We start from the raw sequence: 21,364 nt of genomic DNA on the forward strand, positions 1-21,364 counted from the left end.
TTATTAATGCAGAGCTTTACAATAGTAGTCAGTGTATTCAATGATATGTATGTGTCAGGCTACATTCATCTAGTGCTGCCTGGTCATGTGACTGAAGTTTTATCCACATAGAGTATATACTATATATAGAATATGGAAAATATATAGCATGCCAATGATATTTAGGTTTGGCCCAAAGAGACCAATGTAACAACTGTTGTCTGTATGTGTTGCGGAGGTAGAAGGAACTGTATTAAATGACTGTATTATCTTTCAACCACAAGGTGTCCGGCATCAGTGTGACTAATGGGAAAGACCAGCTGGTCGTTTTTCATACCAAAGACCGAAAAGACCTCATTGTATGTATGACGTTTGCTGGACAGTCAGCCCAGGAGAGTCATGTGGGTGAACTTGTTGGAGTTCTGGCCAATCACTTTAAGAGGTAAATGTGTCCAAGTAGACTGAGTTAATGTTCTTTCTTTGCATTTGTCTGGTAGAAATTGTTTTCTATAGTGGTAGCACTGACTTTGAGCTAGTTTTTTGAGCCTGGGACTTATGAATTAAAGTGAAAAAAAGGCAACCAGCCAAAATCTCCTCTTTCTGGATGGCGCCTGGGCTGAAGCAGGCCATGCACCTGCAGTAGAATATCGAGTCCTCTGTAGACTGTGTGTGGTGGTCAAGGAAAGCTTTCTCATATACAGGCTACATCTACAGTATGGCCCAGAAACATGTACTGCACTGGGAAAAACCCAGTCACTATCCTTAATTCATTAGGTATGTTTGAGGTACACTAGCAAATCTCAAGAGTGGAAAAATGTATATACTTGCCTATTTTCATGCCACTTTGGTCCGGTCACATATTGTCCACTGTGTCAGCCAGCAGTGGCTGCAGGGGAGAGGCGCTGGCAACCGATGGACCATAGGAGCCTATGGGTGACGTCACTGCTCCCAGGTATTCCAGCTATTGTTGAGTGTGCTCTCTATCCCCCAGCAACTGCCGCTGGCTAACACATTAGAGATCAAGTGACCGGGCCGGAGCGGCCTGAAAATAGGTAAGTATATACATTTCTCTTGCACAGGTTAGTTAGCACATGGACTGAAATCAAGCAACCCTTACTGCAGGATCATCTATTGATTAATGAAAGTGTTAAGCCCCGTACACACGCGTCGAAAATTGGCAGGGAATTTTCGTCCAACGTCCGATCTGCCGATTTTCGGCTTGTTAGTATGATGCTTCCGACAACCGACTCCGACTTTTCGGCCGAAAAAAATCTGGTGTGCAGGCTTTAAAGTTTTTTGTCCGCCGTCAAAACATGGCCGATTTTCGTGCAGTCAGTACAGATTTCGACAGGGAAAAATCTTATGAGCAAGACTGGGCATGCTCAGAGAAGAAAGAACACAAAGAAAGTAAACCAACGCATGACATCACTTCTGAAGCAGATTTTTGTTGGGGCGAGAAAATTTGTGTGCAGTCTAGGCACATTCCAACCAACAAAACACCACTCTGGACAAAAGACGGACGATCGGTCGGCCGATAATCGTTGCGTGTGTACGGGGCTTTAGGGGGGGCGGTGGGAGCGTTTTTTAAAATGAGTTTATCCTGGAATTTCACTTTAAGCTTAGTGATAAGCCCCAGAAATCAATAGATGATTCTGCAGTAAGGGTTGCTTGATTTCAGTCCATGTGCCATCTAGAAGCAAGCTGGTAAATAGGGCATAAGGATATTATGTACATCCACGTCTGGTATCTTGGGGTACTGGTCTTATGTGTGATGGTGGTGCTTGATTTTCTCAGACAATCAATGGATCCATACTCAGTTCCTAAACATATAAATGCTGTACTGGGTTCTGTGGGCAATGTTATGGGGTTCAACCCAGCTATATCTATTATATAAATGTGTGTTTAAAGGGCTGTCTAAATCTCATACTCCATTACCCGACAAAATGCATATATAGTCATTTCCAAAGGGGTTGAGATGACTTTCATTTGCCTAACAGAGTAATTGACTAGCAGAGCCATGTAAACCGTCAATTTAAAATGCAATCAGGACATTGGCATTCCTATCTGTACTAAACCAACCTCAATGGTTGTAGGCCAGGCTAGCATCGTTATACAGTTGTGTCCTATTCAGTCAGATTGGGCCAGTGCAGAGAAAGTAAGATAAAATGACATTTGCTGTTGAACATCGCTTTTAAAACAACACCGGTCTTTTCCTGTACACTGGAATTTCCCCTTAAGGTTTTATGGTAAAGGACACGCTGCTTGTTACAGAGCTGGGAACATTTCCAGGCAGTATTATTCCTGTTTGTTTCCGTTTGTTTTCCTCCATTCACTGATCCTTAGTCCTCAGGAATGATGGGTTGGAGCTGGGAGTTCATTGATTTCCATGGAAACAGGCTCAGCATCTGAATAGTTGAGTGATGAGGATGAAGGGTTTAATGAGCTCTGAAAAAACAGGGTTAGCATTAGGCAGCCATCCAAGTTATTTTCAGCTGTCAGTCCCCCTCCTCCTCCTCCTCTCCTCTGCAACCCTCTAGAGTGTATCTGTCATTTTCCTCCTCCTCCTCCCTTCCTTTCTTTCTTTCTCTCCTTTCTCCTCTCTCGTTCACTTCCTTTCCCACTCTCACCCTCTGTCTCTCCCTTTCCCTGCCTTTGTCTTTGTCTCTCTCTCTCTCTCTCTCTCTCTCTCTTATTCCCTTATCTTTGTTTCCTCCTCATACCCTCCTTCTTTCCTCTTCCTGTCTTAGCCTTTTTTTCTCTCTTTCATTCATTCTCTCCATTTTATTTCTTCTCTTTTTTTTGCTATCATCTCTTCCTCCCATCTACTTCACTATTCCCCCTCTCTCTTCCTATCTTAGTCTCTCTCTTCCTCTCTCATTTCTCTCATTCTCTCTCATTCCTCTCCTTCTCACATTTTTTTCTTTTGTTCTCTCTCTCGTTCCCTCTTTGCTCACTTGTTCCCTCTCTTTTTCTCTCTTTCTTTCCCACTCATTCTTTTTCTCTCTCTTTCTTTCCCACTCATTCTCTGTCTCTTGCTCTCCCTCTCATTCCTCTCTGTCTCGCTCTCGTTCCTCTCATTCCTCTCTGCCTCGCTCTCGTTCCTCTCATTCCTCTCTGTCTCGCTCTCGTTCCCCTCTGTCTCGCTCTCGTTCCTCTCATTCTTCTCTGTCTCGCTCTCGTTCCTCTCATTCTTCTCTGTCTCGCTCTCGTTCCTCTCATTCTTCTCTGTCTCGCTCTCGTTCCTCTCATTCTTCTCTGTCTCGCTCTCGTTCCTCTCATTCTTCTCTGTCTCGCTCTTGTTCCTCTCATTCCTCTCTGTCTCGCTCTTGTTCCTCTCATTCCTTTCTGTCTCGCTCTTGTTCCTCTCATTCCTCTCTGTCTCGCTCTCGTTCCTCTCTGTCTCGCTCTCATTCCCCCTCTGTCTCGCTCTCGTTCCTCTCACTCCTCTCTGTCTCACTCTCGTTCCTCTCATTCCTCTCTGTCTCACTCTCGTTCCTCTCATTCCTCTCTGTCTCGCTCTCGTTCCTCTCATTCCTCTCTATCTCGCTCTCGTTCCTCTCATTCCTCTCTATCTCGCCCTCGTTCCAATCCTTCTCTCTATCTCGCTCTCGTTCCTCTCCTTCTCTCTATTGGGCTCTCGTTTCTCTCATTCTCTCTGTCTCGCTCTTGTTCCTCTCATTCTCTCTGTCTCGCTCTCGTTCCTCTTTGTCTCGCTCTCGTTCCTCTCATTCCTCTCTGCCTCGCTCTCATTCCTCTCTGTCTCGCTCTCATTCCTCTGTCTCGCTCTCGTTCCTCTCATTCCTCTCTGTCTCGCTCTCATTCCTCTCTGTCTCGCTCTCGTTCCTCTCATTCCTCTCTGTCTCGCTCTCGTTCCTCTCTATCTTGCCCTCGTTCCTCTCCTTCTCTCTATCTCGCCCTCGTTCCTCTCCTTCTCTCTATCTCGCCCTCGTTCCAATCCTTCTCTCTATCTCGCTCTCGTTCCTCTCCTTCTCTCTATTGGGCTCTCGTTTCTCTCTGTCTCGCTCTCGTTCCTCTCATTCTTTCTGTCTCACTCTCGTTCCTCTGTCTCGCTCTCGTTCCTCTCATTTCTCTCTAACTCGCCCTCGTTCCTCTCCTTCTCTCTATCTCGCTGTCGTTCCTCTCTGTCTCGCTCTCGTTCCTCTCATTCCTCTCTGTCTCGCTCTCGTTCCTCTCATTCCTCTCTGTCTCGCTCTTGTTCCTCTCATTCCTCTCTGTCTCGCTCTTGTTCCTCTCATTCCTCTCTGTCTCGCTCTTGTTCCTCTCATTCCTCTCTGTCTCGCTCTTGTTCCTCTCATTCCTCTCTGTCTCGCTCTCATTCCTCTCTGTCTCGCTCTCATTCCTCTCTGTCTCGCTCTCGTTCCTCTCATTCCTCTCTGTCTCGCTCTCGTTCCTCTCATTCCTCTGTCTCGCTCTTGTTCCTCTCTGTCTCGCTCTTGTTCCTCTCGTTCCTCTCTGTCTCGTTCCTCTCATTCCTCTCTGTCTCGCTCTCATTCCTCTCTGTCTCGCTCTCATTCCTCTCTGTCTCGCTCTCGTTCCTCTCATTCCTCTCTGTCTCGCTCTCGTTCCTCTCTATCTCGCCCTCGTTCCTCTCCTTCTCTCTATCTCGCCCTCGTTCCTCTCCTTCTCTCTATCTCGCCCTCGTTCCTCTCCTTCTCTCTATCTCGCCCTCGTTCCTCTCCTTCTCTCTATCTCGCCCTCGTTCCAATCCTTCTCTCTATCTCGCTCTCGTTCCTCTCCTTCTCTCTATTGGGCTCTCGTTCCTCTCATTCTCTCTGTCTCGCTCTCGTTCCTCTCTGTCTCGCTCTCGTTCCTCTCATTTCTCTCTAACTCGCCCTCGTTCCTCTCCTTCTCTCTATCTCGCTGTCGTTCCTCTCTGTCTCGCTCTCGTTCCTCTCATTCCTCTCTGTCTCGCTCTCGTTCCTCTCATTCCTCTCTGTCTCGCTCTCGTTCCTCTCATTCCTCTCTGTCTCGCTCTCGTTCCTCTCATTCCTCTCTGTCTCGCTCTTGTTCCTCTCATTCCTCTCTGTCTCGCTCTTGTTCCTCTCATTCCTTTCTGTCTCGCTCTCATTCCTCTCTGTCTCGCTCTCGTTCCTCTCATTCCTCTATGTCTCGCTCTCGTTCCTCTCATTCCTCTCTGCCTCGCTCTCATTCCTCTCTGTCTCGCTCTCATTCCTCTGTCTCGCTCTCGTTCCTCTCATTCCTCTCTGTCTCGCTCTCGTTCCTCTCATTCCTCTCTGTCTCGCTCTCGTTCCTCTCTATCTTGCCCTCGTTCCTCTCCTTCTCTCTATCTCGCCCTCGTTCCTCTCCTTCTCTCTATCTCGCCCTCGTTCCAATCCTTCTCTCTATCTCGCTCTCGTTCCTCTCCTTCTCTCTATTGGGCTCTCGTTTCTCTCTGTCTCGCTCTCGTTCCTCTCATTCTTTCTGTCTCACTCTCGTTCCTCTGTCTCGCTCTCGTTCCTCTCATTTCTCTCTAACTCGCCCTCGTTCCTCTCCTTCTCTCTATCTCGCTGTCGTTCCTCTCTGTCTCGCTCTCGTTCCTCTCATTCCTCTCTGTCTCGCTCTCGTTCCTCTCATTCCTCTCTGTCTCGCTCTTGTTCCTCTCATTCCTCTCTGTCTCGCTCTTGTTCCTCTCATTCCTCTCTGTCTCGCTCTTGTTCCTCTCATTCCTCTCTGTCTCGCTCTTGTTCCTCTCATTCCTCTCTGTCTCGCTCTCGTTCCTCTCTGTCTCGCTCTCATTCCTCTCTGTCTCGCTCTCGTTCCTCTCATTCCTCTCTGTCTCGCTCTCGTTCCTCTCATTCCTCTGTCTCGCTCTTGTTCCTCTCTGTCTCGCTCTTGTTCCTCTCGTTCCTCTCTGTCTCGTTCCTCTCATTCCTCTCTGTCTCGCTCTCATTCCTCTCTGTCTCGCTCTCATTCCTCTCTGTCTCGCTCTCGTTCCTCTCATTCCTCTCTGTCTCGCTCTCGTTCCTCTCTATCTCGCCCTCGTTCCTCTCCTTCTCTCTATCTCGCCCTCGTTCCTCTCCTTCTCTCTATCTTGCCCTCGTTCCTCTCCTTCTCTCTATCTCGCCCTCGTTCCTCTCCTTCTCTCTATCTCGCCCTCGTTCCAATCCTTCTCTCTATCTCGCTCTCGTTCCTCTCCTTCTCTCTATTGGGCTCTCGTTCCTCTCATTCTCTCTGTCTCGCTCTCGTTCCTCTCTGTCTCGCTCTCGTTCCTCTCATTTCTCTCTAACTCGCCCTCGTTCCTCTCCTTCTCTCTATCTCGCTGTCGTTCCTCTCTGTCTCGCTCTCGTTCCTCTCATTCCTCTCTGTCTCGCTCTCGTTCCTCTCATTCCTCTCTGTCTCGCTCTCGTTCCTCTCATTCCTCTCTGTCTCGCTCTCGTTCCTCTCATTCCTCTCTGTCTCGCTCTTGTTCCTCTCATTCCTCTCTGTCTCGCTCTTGTTCCTCTCATTCCTTTCTGTCTCGCTCTCATTCCTCTCTGTCTCGCTCTCGTTCCTCTCATTCCTCTATGTCTCGCTCTCGTTCCTCTCATTCCTCTCTGTCTCGCTCTCGTTCCTCTCATTCCTCTGTCTCGCTCTTGTTCCTCTCTGTCTCGCTCTTGTTCCTCTCATTCCTCTCTGTCTCGTTCCTCTCATTCCTCTCTGTCTCGCTCTCGTTCCTCTCATTCCTCTCTGTCTCGCTCTCATTCCTCTCTGTCTCGCTCTCATTCCTCTCTGTCTCGCTCTCGTTCCTCTCATTCCTCTCTGTCTCGCTCTCGTTCCTCTCATTCCTCTGTCTCGCTCTTGTTCCTCTCTGTCTCGCTCTTGTTCCTCTCATTCCTCTCTGTCTCGTTCCTCTCATTCCTCTCTGTCTCGCTCTCGTTCCTCTCATTCCTCTCTGTCTCGCTCTCATTCCTCTCATTCTCTCTTCCCTTGTCTTTATACCCTGAGATAAAAGGCAATTCCCAGAATGCTTTCCACTTTTCCACAGAACAGGTTCTCATTTACATACAGTGGGTACGGAAAGTATTCAGACCCCCTTACATTTTTCACTCTTTGTTATATTGCAGCCATTTGCTAAAATCATTTAGGTTCATTCTTCTTCCTCATGAATGTACACATAGCACCCCATACTGACAGAAAAACACAGAATTGTTGACATTGTTGCAGATTTATTAAAAAAGAAAAACTGAAATATCACATGGTCCTAAGTATTCAGACCCTTTGCTGTGACACTCATATATTTAACTCAGGTGCTTTCCATTTCTTCTGATCATCCTTGAGATGGTTCTACACCTTCATTTGAGTCCAGCTGTGTTTGATTATACTGATTGGACTTGATTAGGAAAGCCACACACCTGTCTATATAAGACCTTCCAGATCACAATGCATGTCAGAGCAAATGAGAATCATGAGGTCAAAGGAACTGCCTGAAGAGCTCAGAGACAGAATTGTGGCAAGGCACAGATCTGGCCAAGGTTACAAAAAGATTTCTGCTGCACTTAAGGTTCCTAAGAGCACAGTGGCCTCCATAATCCTCAAATGGAAGACGTTTGGGACGACCAGAACCCTTCCTAGAGCTGGCCGTCCGGCCGAACTGAGCTATCGGGGGAGAAGAGCCTTGATGAGAGAGGTAAAGAAGAACCCAAAGATCACTGTGGCTGAGCTCCAGAGATGCAGTCAGGAGATGGGAGAAAGTTGTAGAAAGTCAACCATCACTGCAGTCCTCCACCAGTTGGGGCTTTATGGCAGAGTGGCCCGACGGAAGCCTCTCCTCAGTGTAAGACGCATGAAAGCCCGCATGGAGTTTGCTAAAAAACACCTGAAGGACTCCAAGATGGTGAGAAATAAGATTCTCTGGTCTGATGAGACCAAAATAGAACTTTTTGGCCTTAATTCTAAGCGGTATGTGTGGAGAAAACCAGGCACTGCTCATCACCTGTCCAATACAGTCCCAACAGTGAAGCATGGTGGTGGCAGCATCATGCTGTGGGGGTGTTTCTCAGCTGCAGAGACAGGACGACTGGTTGCAATCGAGGGAAAGATGAATGCGGCAAAGTACAGGGATATCCTGGACAAAAACCTTCTCCAGAGTGCTCTGGACCTCAGACTGGGCCGAAGGTTTACCTTCCAACAAGACAATGACCCTAAGCACACAGCTAAAATAACGAAGGAGTGGCTTCACAACAACTCCGTGACTGTTCTTGAATGGCCCAGCCAGAGCCCTGACTTAAACCCAATTGAGCATCTCTGGAGAGACCTAAAAATGGCTGTCCACCAACGTTTACCATCCAACCTGACAGAACTGGAGAGGATCTGCAAGGAGGAATGGCAGAGGATCCCCAAATCCAGGTGTGAAAGACTTGTTGCATCTTTCCCAAAAAGACTCCTGGCTGTATTAGATCAAAAGGGGGCTTCTACTAAATACTGAGCAAAGGGTCTGAATACTTAGGACCATGTGATATTTCAGTTTTTCTTTTTTAATAAATCTGCAACAATCTCAACAATTCTGTGTTTTTCTGTCAGTATGGGGTGCTATGTGTACATTCATGAGGAAGAAGAATGAACCTAAATGATTTTAGCAAATGGCTGCAATATAACAAAGAGTGAAAAATTTAAGGGGGTCTGAATACTTTCCGTACCCACTGTATATTAATTATCGTACATAGAACACTGGCAGTCTTATCAGAGCATCCATATTTTTAGTCTGTGTTCACAAGGTGACATGTGACTTGGACCTCAGCAATGTCCATTGTTCCGGTTCCAGTCTTTCCTAGATGCTGAACTAGACTGCTGTACTGCCAGTCTTGTGATGGGCAAGAGGGCATTGCAGCAGGGGGAATTGTCCTATCACAGTTAATTCAATGCTGTTAGGAACACACCTGTCTGTTTATGCAGGTGGGTGTCCAATGGTGTCCCCTCTGCCTCTGAGGAGAAATCTGCTCAACGTCCCTCCATCTCCTTGTAAGAAATTCCTCCAGCTGGCATCGCCCCCTCATCTCCCCCTTCTTCTGAACGTTCCCAGTCTGCCTGACATTGGACAGCTGTCAGCATGCTGCACAAGTCCCGATCTCCGATCAGGCATAGCTCTTTGAAAATACACAGGATACCTTAGAATATTTTTATAGGAAAAAAACCAACACTGCTTTGACTGGTAGATAGTGCATGTATATACTGTATACCTGTGATTCTATAAGACAGCTCGCATGACACAATGTCTGATGTTTTTGAAAGCCTTTTTCCATTGAATTTTCTTGGTCAAAATAATAAACAGTGGGCTCATTTCACAAAAGGCAGACGCATGCGGTATTTGGGTCACGTGACACATTTCCCCCCAATTATCGTACGCGATACTGAAAATGTCAGTACATTATTCCTTTATGTAGTATTTACCTCCAAAAAGCAAAAAAAACTCAGTACAGACTAGAAAAAAAAACAGTCAATTCACAAAAGGCAATAAATGCAGTAAAAAGGTAGTGGTTCAGGTATGCGAAATTTAATGAATGTATGAACTTTCCGCTGGTTGTTAAGGAGCCGGCACCTGCTGCGTCCCTAACAACAAAAACAAAAGCCAGCATTAAAAAAAAAAAAATCAGTTTGGATCCCCCCAAATTCATACTAGGCTATTCGAGTCTGGTATGGATTTGGGGGAAACCTTATGCCAAAAAAAAAAATGAGGCTTCCCCCAAAATTCATACCATGGTATGAATTTTGGGGAAGGTCTCATGCCTCATGCTTTTTTTTTTTTTTACGTAAGGTTTCCCCCAAATTAATACCAGACTCGAATAGCCTAGTATGAATTTGGGGGGTTTCAAACTGATTTTTTTTTTTTTAATGCTGGCTTTTCTTTTGTTTTGGTTGTTAGGGACGCAGCAGGTGCCAGGTCCTTAACAACCAGCGGGAAGTTCATACATTCTTTAAATTTCGCATACCTGAACCACTACTTATTTACTGCATTTTTTTCCTTTTGTGAATTGACTGTTTTTTTCTAGTCTGTGCTGAGTGTTTTTGCTTTTTGAGGTAAATACTACATAAAGGAACAATGTAATTACATTTTCAGTATCGCGTACGATAATTGGGGGAAAATGTGTCACGTGACCCAAATACCGCATGCATCAGCCTTTTGTGAAATGAGCCCACTGTTTATTATTTTAACTGTAATATTTTGTTTGCGCCAATGTATAGAATTTAAATATAGCACATATTGGGTAATGGAAGGTCTTAAAGGCATAGCGCTGTACTTTTGTGTATATTGTTACTGTGGGGTGGGTTAAGACCATACTGTAGTATTCAGCGGTTTGAGTTGCATAAGGTTTTGACTATAAGTACAGAGTATTCACTATTTATTAAATTTTACTTTTTTATTGTTTACCATCTTGAAAAGGGACAGCTCTCTTGTAATGAGTTTCCTTGGCATTTTTTGTTTTATGGGAATTCCCCTTGAAATACTGGGAAGGAACAGGCAATGGAATAGAATGAAAGTGCATTTCCTCTGACCTTCAAGAATTACCATCATTTCCCTTTAAATCTGTTCGCTAATTACAGGGGGTCATGCAATCCCTTTTACCGCAACAGGATATTGTACATACGGTGTGTCAACACTTGCTGAGTATTCTCACTGATGTAGCTGTGTGTCATCTGTCATTATGGAGAGGACGAGTAAGCACAACGTATTTAGGTCACAGAATGTAGAGCAAGCCAGGCACAGTTGATTAATAAGCATTTTCTACAGCTGACAAAAGCATTGCACAACCAACTTTTTCCTAATTACAAAGTTCCTTGCAGCACCTGGCATAGTCCTGTGTGTCAAAAATTGATCTAACTGCACTTCTAGCACATCTGTGATTGGGTAGTGAACGTCGTGCTGTGACGGAGGATGGTAAATGGTGTGCTTGGGTTTTCTAGCGATGGCTAGAATTGTATCTAAAGGCACAATGGTTTGTTTTGGAAAAAGCGTGGTGAGGAGTTAGAACCTCTGCAAAGTTACTGCTGTCTGTGTCCCCACTAGAGAGTCTTCCGTTCTGAGATGCAGAATTTTAAAAGAAGGGAAATCTTCAAATAAGGTCCTTTTTTTTGGTCACAACTAAGAGTAGAGAAACTGAGCTAAAATACCTGATTTGAACTCAACCACCTAAAATAAAATGTTATATGAAGAAAGTATAAACTATGTGGGACTTTAGGTGAAACAGCAGCAGGTATGCCCAGCGTCTCCATCCCTGTATCAGAAAAAACAAATTGAAAAGGATTAAGAGAGGTGCATGGAAGCCAGCCCCCAGTCTGATGTACTCACCCTCCAGTCTGCCACCAACCAAGTAGACCTGTCTCATGGTATAAATTAGGAACAGGGGTTTAGTTGACACGCATTTGCAAACGCATGTGTAAGCTGCAGGGCCACTACACGGCACCCTGTTTTACCTGCAGTCCTAACACTTTTAATTTGAGTGTCTCCACACTGGGAGCACATGGCTGCTAATGGATGGATAGGAGGCAGGTGGGAGGGAGCAGCCCAAACCTCCCCCAACCCACCCCCATCCATGACTGGTCTAGTATCTCAAAACTCTAATAGCTATGTTCTTGTGATGGTACAAACTGAAAACGACCAGCTGAGAAGCTTACACCTCCAACCCCTTGGCGAATGTATATAACCATACTCACTGGGCTGTAAAGAATAAATGTACTTTATTGATTCAAGAAATATATATCACAAAGCAGTGAAAATGTGCAAAGATTGTGGCATTAAAATGGTATCAAAATCCATATTATAAAAAAAAAAAAAAAAACACATCCACCTTTCACTCCATATGTCTGTATATGAGCCCCTATATATATATATATATATATATATATATATATATATATATATATATATATATATATATATATATATATATATATATATATATATATAAACATTCAGGAAGTAAAGTGCTGATGATGGTGATCCCATGTATGGTAATTGAACTATGGGAGAAGAGCAGTTCAATATTGATAAAGTACACGCCTTTGACCAAAGATAATGTCCTTACAAAAAGTAATGGAAACTTATAAATGTTAGTACTTGAGAGTGTACCCAATAGAAAGACAAATGAGGAAGCATAAATTTCTGGTAAACTCAAACGGTTGAATTTACCACAGTGGTTTTGGAAGATCTGAGCTAGTGTGGTCCAGAGGAGGATAGATGTTCACCAAAGACAGACACACAAGCTGGATGAAGCATTTGTTGTTTGATTCCAAAATGGACTGTTCACAGAGTTAATGGCTATGCTCAAAAAAACAGGCACATAGTAATATACTCCTCTGTCCAGTAGATTCATAAAGAAATGGAACCATGGTCCTCATGCAAACAATTGCATCTCCCAAGAGTCCATATTCCTATACCAGCAGATCACCAATGGGGCTGGGATTAGAGGAGGACACCTGACCAGTTTGGCCAGGCACTGGCCAGCTGCTTTAGAGTCAAAGACCATGGTTCCATTTCTTTATAAATCTAACAAACAGGTGAGTATATTACTATGAGTATAATTCTACGTGTCTGTTTCTACAAACATAGCCATTAAGACTCCATTCACACACCAGCGCGACTTGTCAGGCGACTTGTCAGCCTGACAAGTCGCGCTCCCTCGCGGTCCATTGACTGGTACAGGAGCCGTTCTAATAGGAGGGACACAAGTCGCTCCGACTTAGAAAAAGGGTCCTGTACAACTTCGGGGTGACCTCGGAGCGACTTGCATAGACTTCCATTATGTGAAGTCCCTGCAAGTCGCTCCGAAGTCGTGGTGCATGGGAATGCACAAGTCGCCCCCGAAGTAGTACAGAGTCGTGCCCCAGTGTGAACCGAGTCTAACTCTGTTACCTGTGGGTCATGTTTTGATCATTTGAAGGACATCTATTTGCCTGGATGTGCGAGGGAGATTTTTTTTTCCACACAGTCTTTTTTGGAATTAATCAACAAATACTTCATTCAGCTTGTGTGTCTGTCTTTGGCGAACATTCATCCTTCTCTGGACCACACTAGCTCATATCTTCCTAAACCACTGTGGAAAATTAAGCAGTATGAGCTTACCAGAAATGTATGCTTCCTCATTTGTCTTTCTATTGGGTAACTCTCAAGTATTAACATTTATGAGGTTCCCATTACCTTTTGTAAGGACGTTACAAAATACCAAAATTACAGTGGTCAAAGGCTTGTTCTTCATCAATATTGAACTTCTCTTCTCCCATAGTTCCATTACGGTATCACCATCATCAGCACTTTACTTCCTGAATGTTTGATATACATATATAGGGGGTCATATACAGACATATGGAGTTAGAGGCGTGTTTTTTTTTTTTAGGTGTGTAGGACATTGATTTTGGTACCATTTTAATGCAACAATCTTTGCACGTTTTCATTGATTTGTGATATATATTTCTTGAATCATTAAAGTACATTTGTTCTTTACAGCCCAGTGAGAATTGTTATATACATTCTTCATATAACTTTCTTTTAGGTGGTTGAGTTCAAATCACGTCTTTTAGCTCAGTTTCTCTAGTTGTTCATTTACAGATTATACTCCCATCGTTTAATAATCAAAAATCACTTTATTTTGTATATGTGTTAATTAGGGGATCATTTTAGAGTGCCTACTTTGGTTTTTCTCATAACTAAGAGTGCATTTCCTTTAGAGAGATTTCCTCTCACTTCCTGTTGTCTCCTAGACAGGAAGTGCCAGCAGATTTCCCCAGTGGGATGCAGCTAAAAAAATAAAATGATGGGTATTAACCATTCCCTCCGCTATCCAATGTTTTTGCTTTAGATATACTTTTAATTGTATTTAGTGATTGTCAACTGTTGGGTAAGAACAATTGGAGTTGCATCTACTGATTTTGGGACTGTCATCCCGAGCACTGGGCTAAACAAGTATACCAGATGCGAGTTCATGCTTTTCCCATTTCACAGGTTTGTTTCAGATCAGTGGGCTCATTAGATGGTTCAGCCTGCATCTTTAAAAAAAAGCTGAAATCAGGCCTTCAGTCATGGGTGCTCCAACCTGTGGCCCTCCAGCTGTTGCAGAACTACATTTCCCATCATGCCTTTGGAAGCCAATCTTGATCTTTATGTAGCTAATAAAGATTTTCATGGGATTCTGGAGTTGCTGTCTTCATCTTTCTTGGAGCTGCTTTTCAATTGCTGGAGGCCATTAGAGCCAGAGCACCCAGTAAGGAGGACTTCACCCTCACCTTGATCTATGAAGTGTGTTCCCTGTAGTGAGCCCTGTCTTTGTGCTTTCCTTTAAGTGGAGATATCTGAATGATGCCTGCAGCTGCAGGTATTATTCAGATATATATGTTTTTTTTCAGACGGCGAGTCTCTGCAATGTAAAAGCCTTCATAGCGGCTGTTTAGCCACTTGATTGCTTTTACAGGCAGCAGGAGGGGACGGCAGTTTACCATAGAGCTGGCTGTGGAGCAGATGGTCCCTGGGCAGCTCTATGACCCTCGGAGGACGGCAGCGATGTCATGATGTCACTTCTGGTGATGTAAATACTTTTTTTTTTTATTTTAGGCTTAAGCATAGAGGAGAGATGTAGGGACTTATAGACCCCAGATTTCTCCGTAAAGAGGACCTGCCATGCCTATTCCTATACAAGGGATGTTTCACATTCCTTGGAATAGGAATAAAAGTAATAACAAAATTAAGGGAAAGTATAAAAATAAAACAAAAAAAATGTATTTTTAAAGCGCCATCTCCTGCTCACATGCAGAATTGAACACTTACGTAGGTCGCGCCTTCATATGTAAACGGTGTTCAAACCACACATGTGAAATATCGCCATGAACGTTACATCGAGGGCAATAATTTTAGCCCAAGACCTCTGTAACGCTAAACTGGCAAATTTTTAAAGTGTCTCCTATGGATATTTTTAAGTATTGTAGTTTGTCACCATGTCACAAGCATGCGCAATTTTAAAGCGTGACATGTTGGGTATCTATTTACTTGATGTAACATCTTCTTTCACAAAACAATTAGGGTAAATATTGCGTTTTGTTTTTTTAAAAAGCATTTGAAAATTGCTGCGCAAATACTATGTAACATAAAATAGATTGCAATGACCATCATTTTATTCCCTAGGATCGCTACAAAAAAAATATATATATATATATATATATATATATATATATTTATTGAGGGATTTAAAGTAATTTTATAGCCAAAAAAAAAAACACAGATTTTTACATATATGAGAGAAAATGTCAGAATTGGCCCAGTTGACAAGTGGCTAGGCATTTCACATAGGTTTTTATGGATTTTTTTTTGGGTGAATATTTTATCCAAGACATATTAAAAAAATAAATATTAGGGTGTATATATGTTTTGTGATCAAAGATATCATGGATGTAATTCTCTTTTATCCCAACACATTTCAAAATGACTTTCTTCCTAATGCCCCATACACACGTGCAGATTATCTGCAGACTTACCAAAACCATATAATATGAGGTCAAACCTAAACACTTTCAATTTGTATGCAATCCGGCAGGCCCTTGCACTACATAGAAAAGGTAAGTCTGCAGACAAAAGTCTGCAGATAATCTGCACGTGTGTATGGGGCATTAGGGGAAATGAGAATTTTTAGAGAAATCCCAAATGATCACCAAACCTACAGCTGTTTAAAAACATATACCCCTCCCTGGATGCTAGTGGGCTGTCTTTGTTGGTGGTGGTAATGTTGAGTTCTTGGACTTGTCCCTGTTCTTCTTTTGGGGTTTACATACGTCTAAGGTAATCATTCTACATAAATAACAGAGACTATGGGCCCAGCTGAAGGAGGATAGTTTTGCGACTCTTCAATACAGCGATGTTTTTGAACAGCTGCATGTCAAATGATCATTTGGGGTTTCTCTACAAATTCCCATATCCCCTAACATGCAGCTGTTCAAAAACATTGCTGCATTGGAGAGTCGCAAAACTATCCTCCTTCCGCTGGGCTCATAGTCTGTTATTTATGTACAATGATTACCTTAGACGTATGTAAACCCCAAAAGAAAAACTGGGACAAGTCCAAGAGCTCTCAACATTAACCACTTAAGCCCCGGAAGATTTTACCCCCTTCCTGACCAGGGGGTATTTTGCGATTCGGCACTGCGTGACTTTAACGGACCTAAACAAATCTGACGTCCTTTTTTTCCCCACAAACAGAGCTTTCTGTTGGTGGTATTTGATCACCTGTGCAATTTTTTTGATCATGCGCTATAAACAAAAAAAGAGCGTCAATTTTGCAAAAATAACATTTTTCAAATTTTTTTTTATGAAATTCCCCCCCAAAAAAATGTAAAAACCAATTTGTTTTATGCTACATATGTTTGGTAAAAAAAAAAATCGCAAAAAGCGTATTTTGATTGGTTTAGGCAAAAGTTATCGCGTTTACTAACAAAGGGAAATTTTTTTGTCTTTTTTTTTTTTTTTTTTTTAACGCGTAATGGTGGCGATCTGCAATTTTTTTTGCAGTACTGCGACATTGCGGTGGACAGATCGGACCCTTGACTGACATTTTTGACACTTTTGGTTACCAGTGACATTTCTACAGTAATCAGTGCTAATGCACTGTTACTGTAAAATTACACTGGCAGTGAAGGGGTTAACTTTGAGAGGGAGGGGCTGTGTATGTCCCTAGGGGCGTGTTTCTAACTGTGATTGGCTGTGGCTTACATCAGCCACCTGCCTTTCTCCCTCTGCACCGACGATCGCCGAGTGACTGGCGGACATCGGGTTTGCCGGTCACACGCGCGGGGGGGGTGCATGACCGCGCGGGAGCGCGCCCCTGGCGGTGCGCGCTCGCTCCCCAGAGCCTCACAGGCTAGTGACGTTTATAAACGTCACTTTGCCTGTGAGGGGCTGACCGCCGCAGTATATTTACTTGCGGCGGTCGGCAAGTGGTGAACACCACCAACAAAAACAGCCCACTAGCGTCCAGGGAGGGGTATAGTTAATGTTTTTAAACAGCTGCAGGTTCAGTGATTATTTTGGGATTTCTCTACAAATTATAATTTCCCTGAGGAAGAAAGCAATTTCAAAGCACGTTGGGACAAAAGAGAATTGCATCCATTATATCTTGATCACAAAGTGTGTGTGTTTTTAATATTTTTTCTATGTCTTAAATGAAAGGTTTTATACGGATAAAGCAAAGTCTGCATCCAACTAGTGAGTGCTAAGGCATTGATTGTCTCAGCTGACATGGAAGGTCCAGGGGGGCCTGGTGACAGGACTTGTTAAGGTAGCACCAACCAGGTGTCAGCTATGCCTAAACAGTGTCCTAGGATTTTCTAGTTCTTGGGGGTCTAGGCAGTAGAGAGATGCAAATATATGGGATTTTTGACTTGCTGTAAAATCCATTTCTCTGATGTTCATTGATGGACAGAGTTCCTGTCATTCTTGACCATTGGGTTATGCGGCCCCCTACAGAGGAGTAGGACACTAGGCAGAAAAAAAATTCTGGCTACACCCATGGGCAGTCCAGGCAGGGGTATATACTCCCTCTTCCTGCTATACTCACTCAGTTTTGTTACAAGCAGTGTCAGGAGAATTATAACTCCACAGAGGGATGGGTGCTGTGTTTGTCGATGAACATCAGAGAAATGTATTTTTATGGTAAGTCAAAAATCCCATTTTCTCTTTCGTCCTCTGACTGACACAGCTCCTGTCATTCTTTACCATTGGGATGTCCCAAAGCAGTGTTAAACAGCAAAAAAATGCCAAGGTTAAACAGTAGACAACCAGGCAATAGGAGCTCAACTGAAACCCACCTGAAAGGGGAAAAAAAACACAATAGGCCTTCTAAACAGCAGCCTGCAAAACCTTGTTGCCAAAGGAAGCATCTGTAGATGCCAACAGATCCACTTTGTAAAAGTGTGCACCGACAGCCCGGTGGCCGCCTTGCAAACCTGCGTCACTGACGCCTGATGACGAAAAGCCCAGGAGGCACTAAGCGCCCTAGTAGATTGCGCCTTGAAAGGAGGAACCTGACCTCTGATGGAATAGGCCTGAACCACCGTCTGTCTGATCCATCTGAAAATGATCGCAGAGGAATTGGACGACCCTTTGTGAGGTCCATCCGTGAGCACAAATAGAGTCTGACGTCCTGAAATACTCTGTAGCTGCCAGGCACACCCTAATAGCCTGAACCACATGCAAGGCAATTTCCTTCAGATGTTTTAGGCTTGGGACACAGGAAAGGCAACACAATGTCCTCATTCAAAATTTCAAGTCAGTGACCACCTTAGGAAGGAATGACGGACAGGGGCAAAGCACCACCTTATCCTTGTGAATCACCAGATAAGGTGAAAGACAAGATAATGCCGCCAGTTCCAAAACCCTGCACGCAGAAATGATAGCCACCAAAAAGGCCACCTTCTAAGACAGTGTAAGCAGGGGAATCGCCTGAATATTTTCAAAGGGAGGCTTCTGTAGAGCTGAAAGCACCAAATTAAGATTGTAAGGCGGCAACAAAGCCCGCACTGGAGGAACCAAATGTCTGACACCCTGAAGAAAAGCAGGCACCAGGGAGTCTGTGGCCAAAGGTCGTTGGAAAAAGACTGCCAGGGCGGATACTTGGCCCTCTATGGTACGTACTCGAGGCCAATTTCTGTTCAACCCCCCCATTGAAGGAAGGTTAAGATCCGAGCCACGGAGAAGGATCGAGGATGAACCCCAAGAGACTCACACCACCACGCAATGTATGTCTTCCACGTACAATGGTAGATCTTCCTAGATTTCCTAGCTTTTAACAATGTAGATAAACCCCTATTCTTCGGCACCTGGCATTTGACAGCCAAGCCGTCAAAACCAGTGACTGTAAAGCAGGATGAAAGTGGTCCTTGGGGCAAAAGATCCTCCCTGAGAGGAAGCTTCCAAGGAATGTTGGGACCAGCCGCACTAGATCAGCATACCAAAACCGGCGAGGCAAGTCCAGAGCCACTAAGATGACTGCAATGCCTCCTGCCTCGATCCTGCTTAGAAGTCTGGGCAGAAGCTTGAGAGGAGGGAAAGCGTAGATCGGCCACCAGCACGTGTTGTCCTCCAGTGGCTCCCTTGACCAAGCCACAAACCTCCACCACTGTTGAGGCCAAGACGCCAACAGATCTTCCAGAGACATAGCTGATGAAACACCTCCAGGGAAAGAAACCACTCCCATTGATCCCAACGCCTGCTAATTTTCTACCCCGGTAATGTGTACGGCAGTGGGAAACCACAAGAAAATGGCTGCCAGACTACACAAACATGGCCACGGTGTATAGGAATACATAAGCTACAACTAAAAGGCTGCACCACGAGGCACACAGGGACCTAGAATTGGGAGACGAGGCATCAGGAAAGATCCAGGCAGGACGGGGGGGCCCTGGCAGGAGCCCCCACCAGGTACAACTCCCTCCCCCGCCCAATCGATCATCCGGTCACTGGCGGCACACCCCAGGCCCCCATTACCTGTTAGCGCCCTATCCCCACCCCAGGAAAGTGGCCAGACCACCCAAAAAAAAAAAAATACATCCCCAGCGTATGTGGAGGGGATGGAGAGGAGGATCTGTCAGCCAGGAGGAACGCTGCGACTCAGGCCAAAGCCAGGTCATATGCAACCTCGCGAGACGTTTAACTCGCAGGGCCAGCCCCTGTCCAGTGGGGCTATGTCGCAGCTGAACCTAGCGGAGCTGAGGCCTGCGTGCGCTCACTGGCCAGACTGGGGTGACAACTGGATCTGGATTATCAGTGCTTCGCCCTTTCCGGCAGCTGATAAACATTTTTTCTCCTGGATTTTCCGGTGAAATCTACTATCTAAAAGAATTTTGCAAGGACCAAAGATCCCAGCATGGAACTAGGTCCTTACTCCTGACTAGGCAGAAAAAACTGAGTGACTATAGCAGGAAGGGAGAGAGAGAGAGAGAGAGAGAGAGAGAGAGAGAGAGAGAGGAGGCTGGGGGGGTGGGGGAGTATACCCACCTGGGACTGCCCATGGGTGTAGCCAGAAGTTTTTTTTCTGCCTAGTGTCCTGTAGGGGGCCACATAACCCCCAATGGTCAAGAATGAGAGGAGCTGTATCAGTCAATGAACGAAAAATAAATATATCTTTCCTCAAGGGTGGCTGTCCATGTATATATGTTAACTGTACCTAAAGCCACCCTCCCACTTCACTACTTACCTCCATTCCAGTTACTATGGTATCCCTGGTGTTCCCCTTCTGATGAAAATCTATGCAGTGCTGGGTGTGTCTCAAAAGGTTTGAATGAAGCTGTATATACTGAATCTTATTCAAGCCTAGGGGTATATACACAGGGCACAAGCATGAACAGAGTTTTATCAGAAAGGATGTCGACGTTGGTGTAGGCCATGGCACTGGGACGCAGATAAGTAAGCAGTTGTTAGGGCAGGGGAGGGGGGTTAAGTATCATTAACATAAAAGATATTTCAAGTTCAACTGGATGGATTGGTATCTCTGTTCATCCTAACCATCTATGTAATTATGTATAGCCATCAGTTAAAGAAATATTATTATAATGGTTTTCATTTACATATCTTCAACTTTGTGAGTGAATATTTTAATAAATGTATTTTTCACATTAAGCTGGTTTTAATTTTTATTTATAAAAAGTGTCATAAATTAAGTCCGTTTTCTTATGGAGTATCTTTCTTTTATCCTTACAGTGAGAAGAGGCCCCTCCAGGTTACCGTTGGGCACCCAGTCCAGTGTAGCCAACATGGCAAATCCTGCTCTATCACTGTGGAAACCAAAATCAACCAATCACAGCCTCACTTCAACAAAGGCCGTTCTGGTTTTACCTTGAGTGTGCCAGCCAACTAATGTGCGTGTGCCTAAACCATACCATGATACTGAGTATCTGTGTACCAATGCCTTATACAGCCAACGATACCTTGGGTTCATATTGCGGGGACCGGATCCCCCCAGAACGTTTCGTCAGTCCTTGAAGGGATTACATGTAAACCATACATTACTGCTCAAATTTTAACCCAGGCTCTCTCCAGCCTTTAACTGCCTATCTTTTAGATTCCTTCATATAATTTGTGTTATTTACAGTTTCACAGGATTTAGTTCTCAAATAATTAAAAAGTTAATCTAGATTCATAAATAAATTTGTTATGAAAATGGCATGCTTGTTGTTGACAGGGTATGGGGTTGCGTGTTTGGGGTTTCTTTTGTGCATACCAGACCCAGCATTCACACTTGAGTATTGTTGCAGGGTGTGCTATAATGCCCTTATTAATGTGCATTACCACAATACATGACAACACACCTGCTCTATGTGCATTGTTGGAGCCATTCATTGTGTGTGTGTGTTAGGCCAGGTTTACATATGTGCGGGTTTCCCTGCATCCAATTTGCAATGACGTGCGAGCGTGCCC

The 21,364-nt window shown here is 44.3% G+C and overlaps 1 protein-coding gene across 1 annotated transcript in view; it reads left to right on the forward strand.

The window, feature by feature from the left end:
- Positions 1–20,982, forward strand: part of MYO1D (myosin ID) — a 181,388-nt gene extending 160,406 nt beyond the window's left edge. The window contains exons 21-22 of the mRNA XM_082271268.1: positions 264–421; positions 20,648–20,982. Coding sequence (XP_082127394.1) covers positions 264–421; positions 20,648–20,804 — 315 coding nt within the window. The 3' untranslated portion in view covers positions 20,805–20,982. The remainder of the gene's footprint in view (positions 1–263; positions 422–20,647) is intronic.
- The last annotated feature ends 382 nt before the right edge of the window (positions 20,983–21,364 follow it).

The sequence above is a fragment of the Pelophylax lessonae genome (genome assembly GCF_965119305.1).
Source record: "Pelophylax lessonae genome assembly, chromosome: 11".
Classification (NCBI taxonomy): Eukaryota; Metazoa; Chordata; class Amphibia; order Anura; family Ranidae; genus Pelophylax; species Pelophylax lessonae.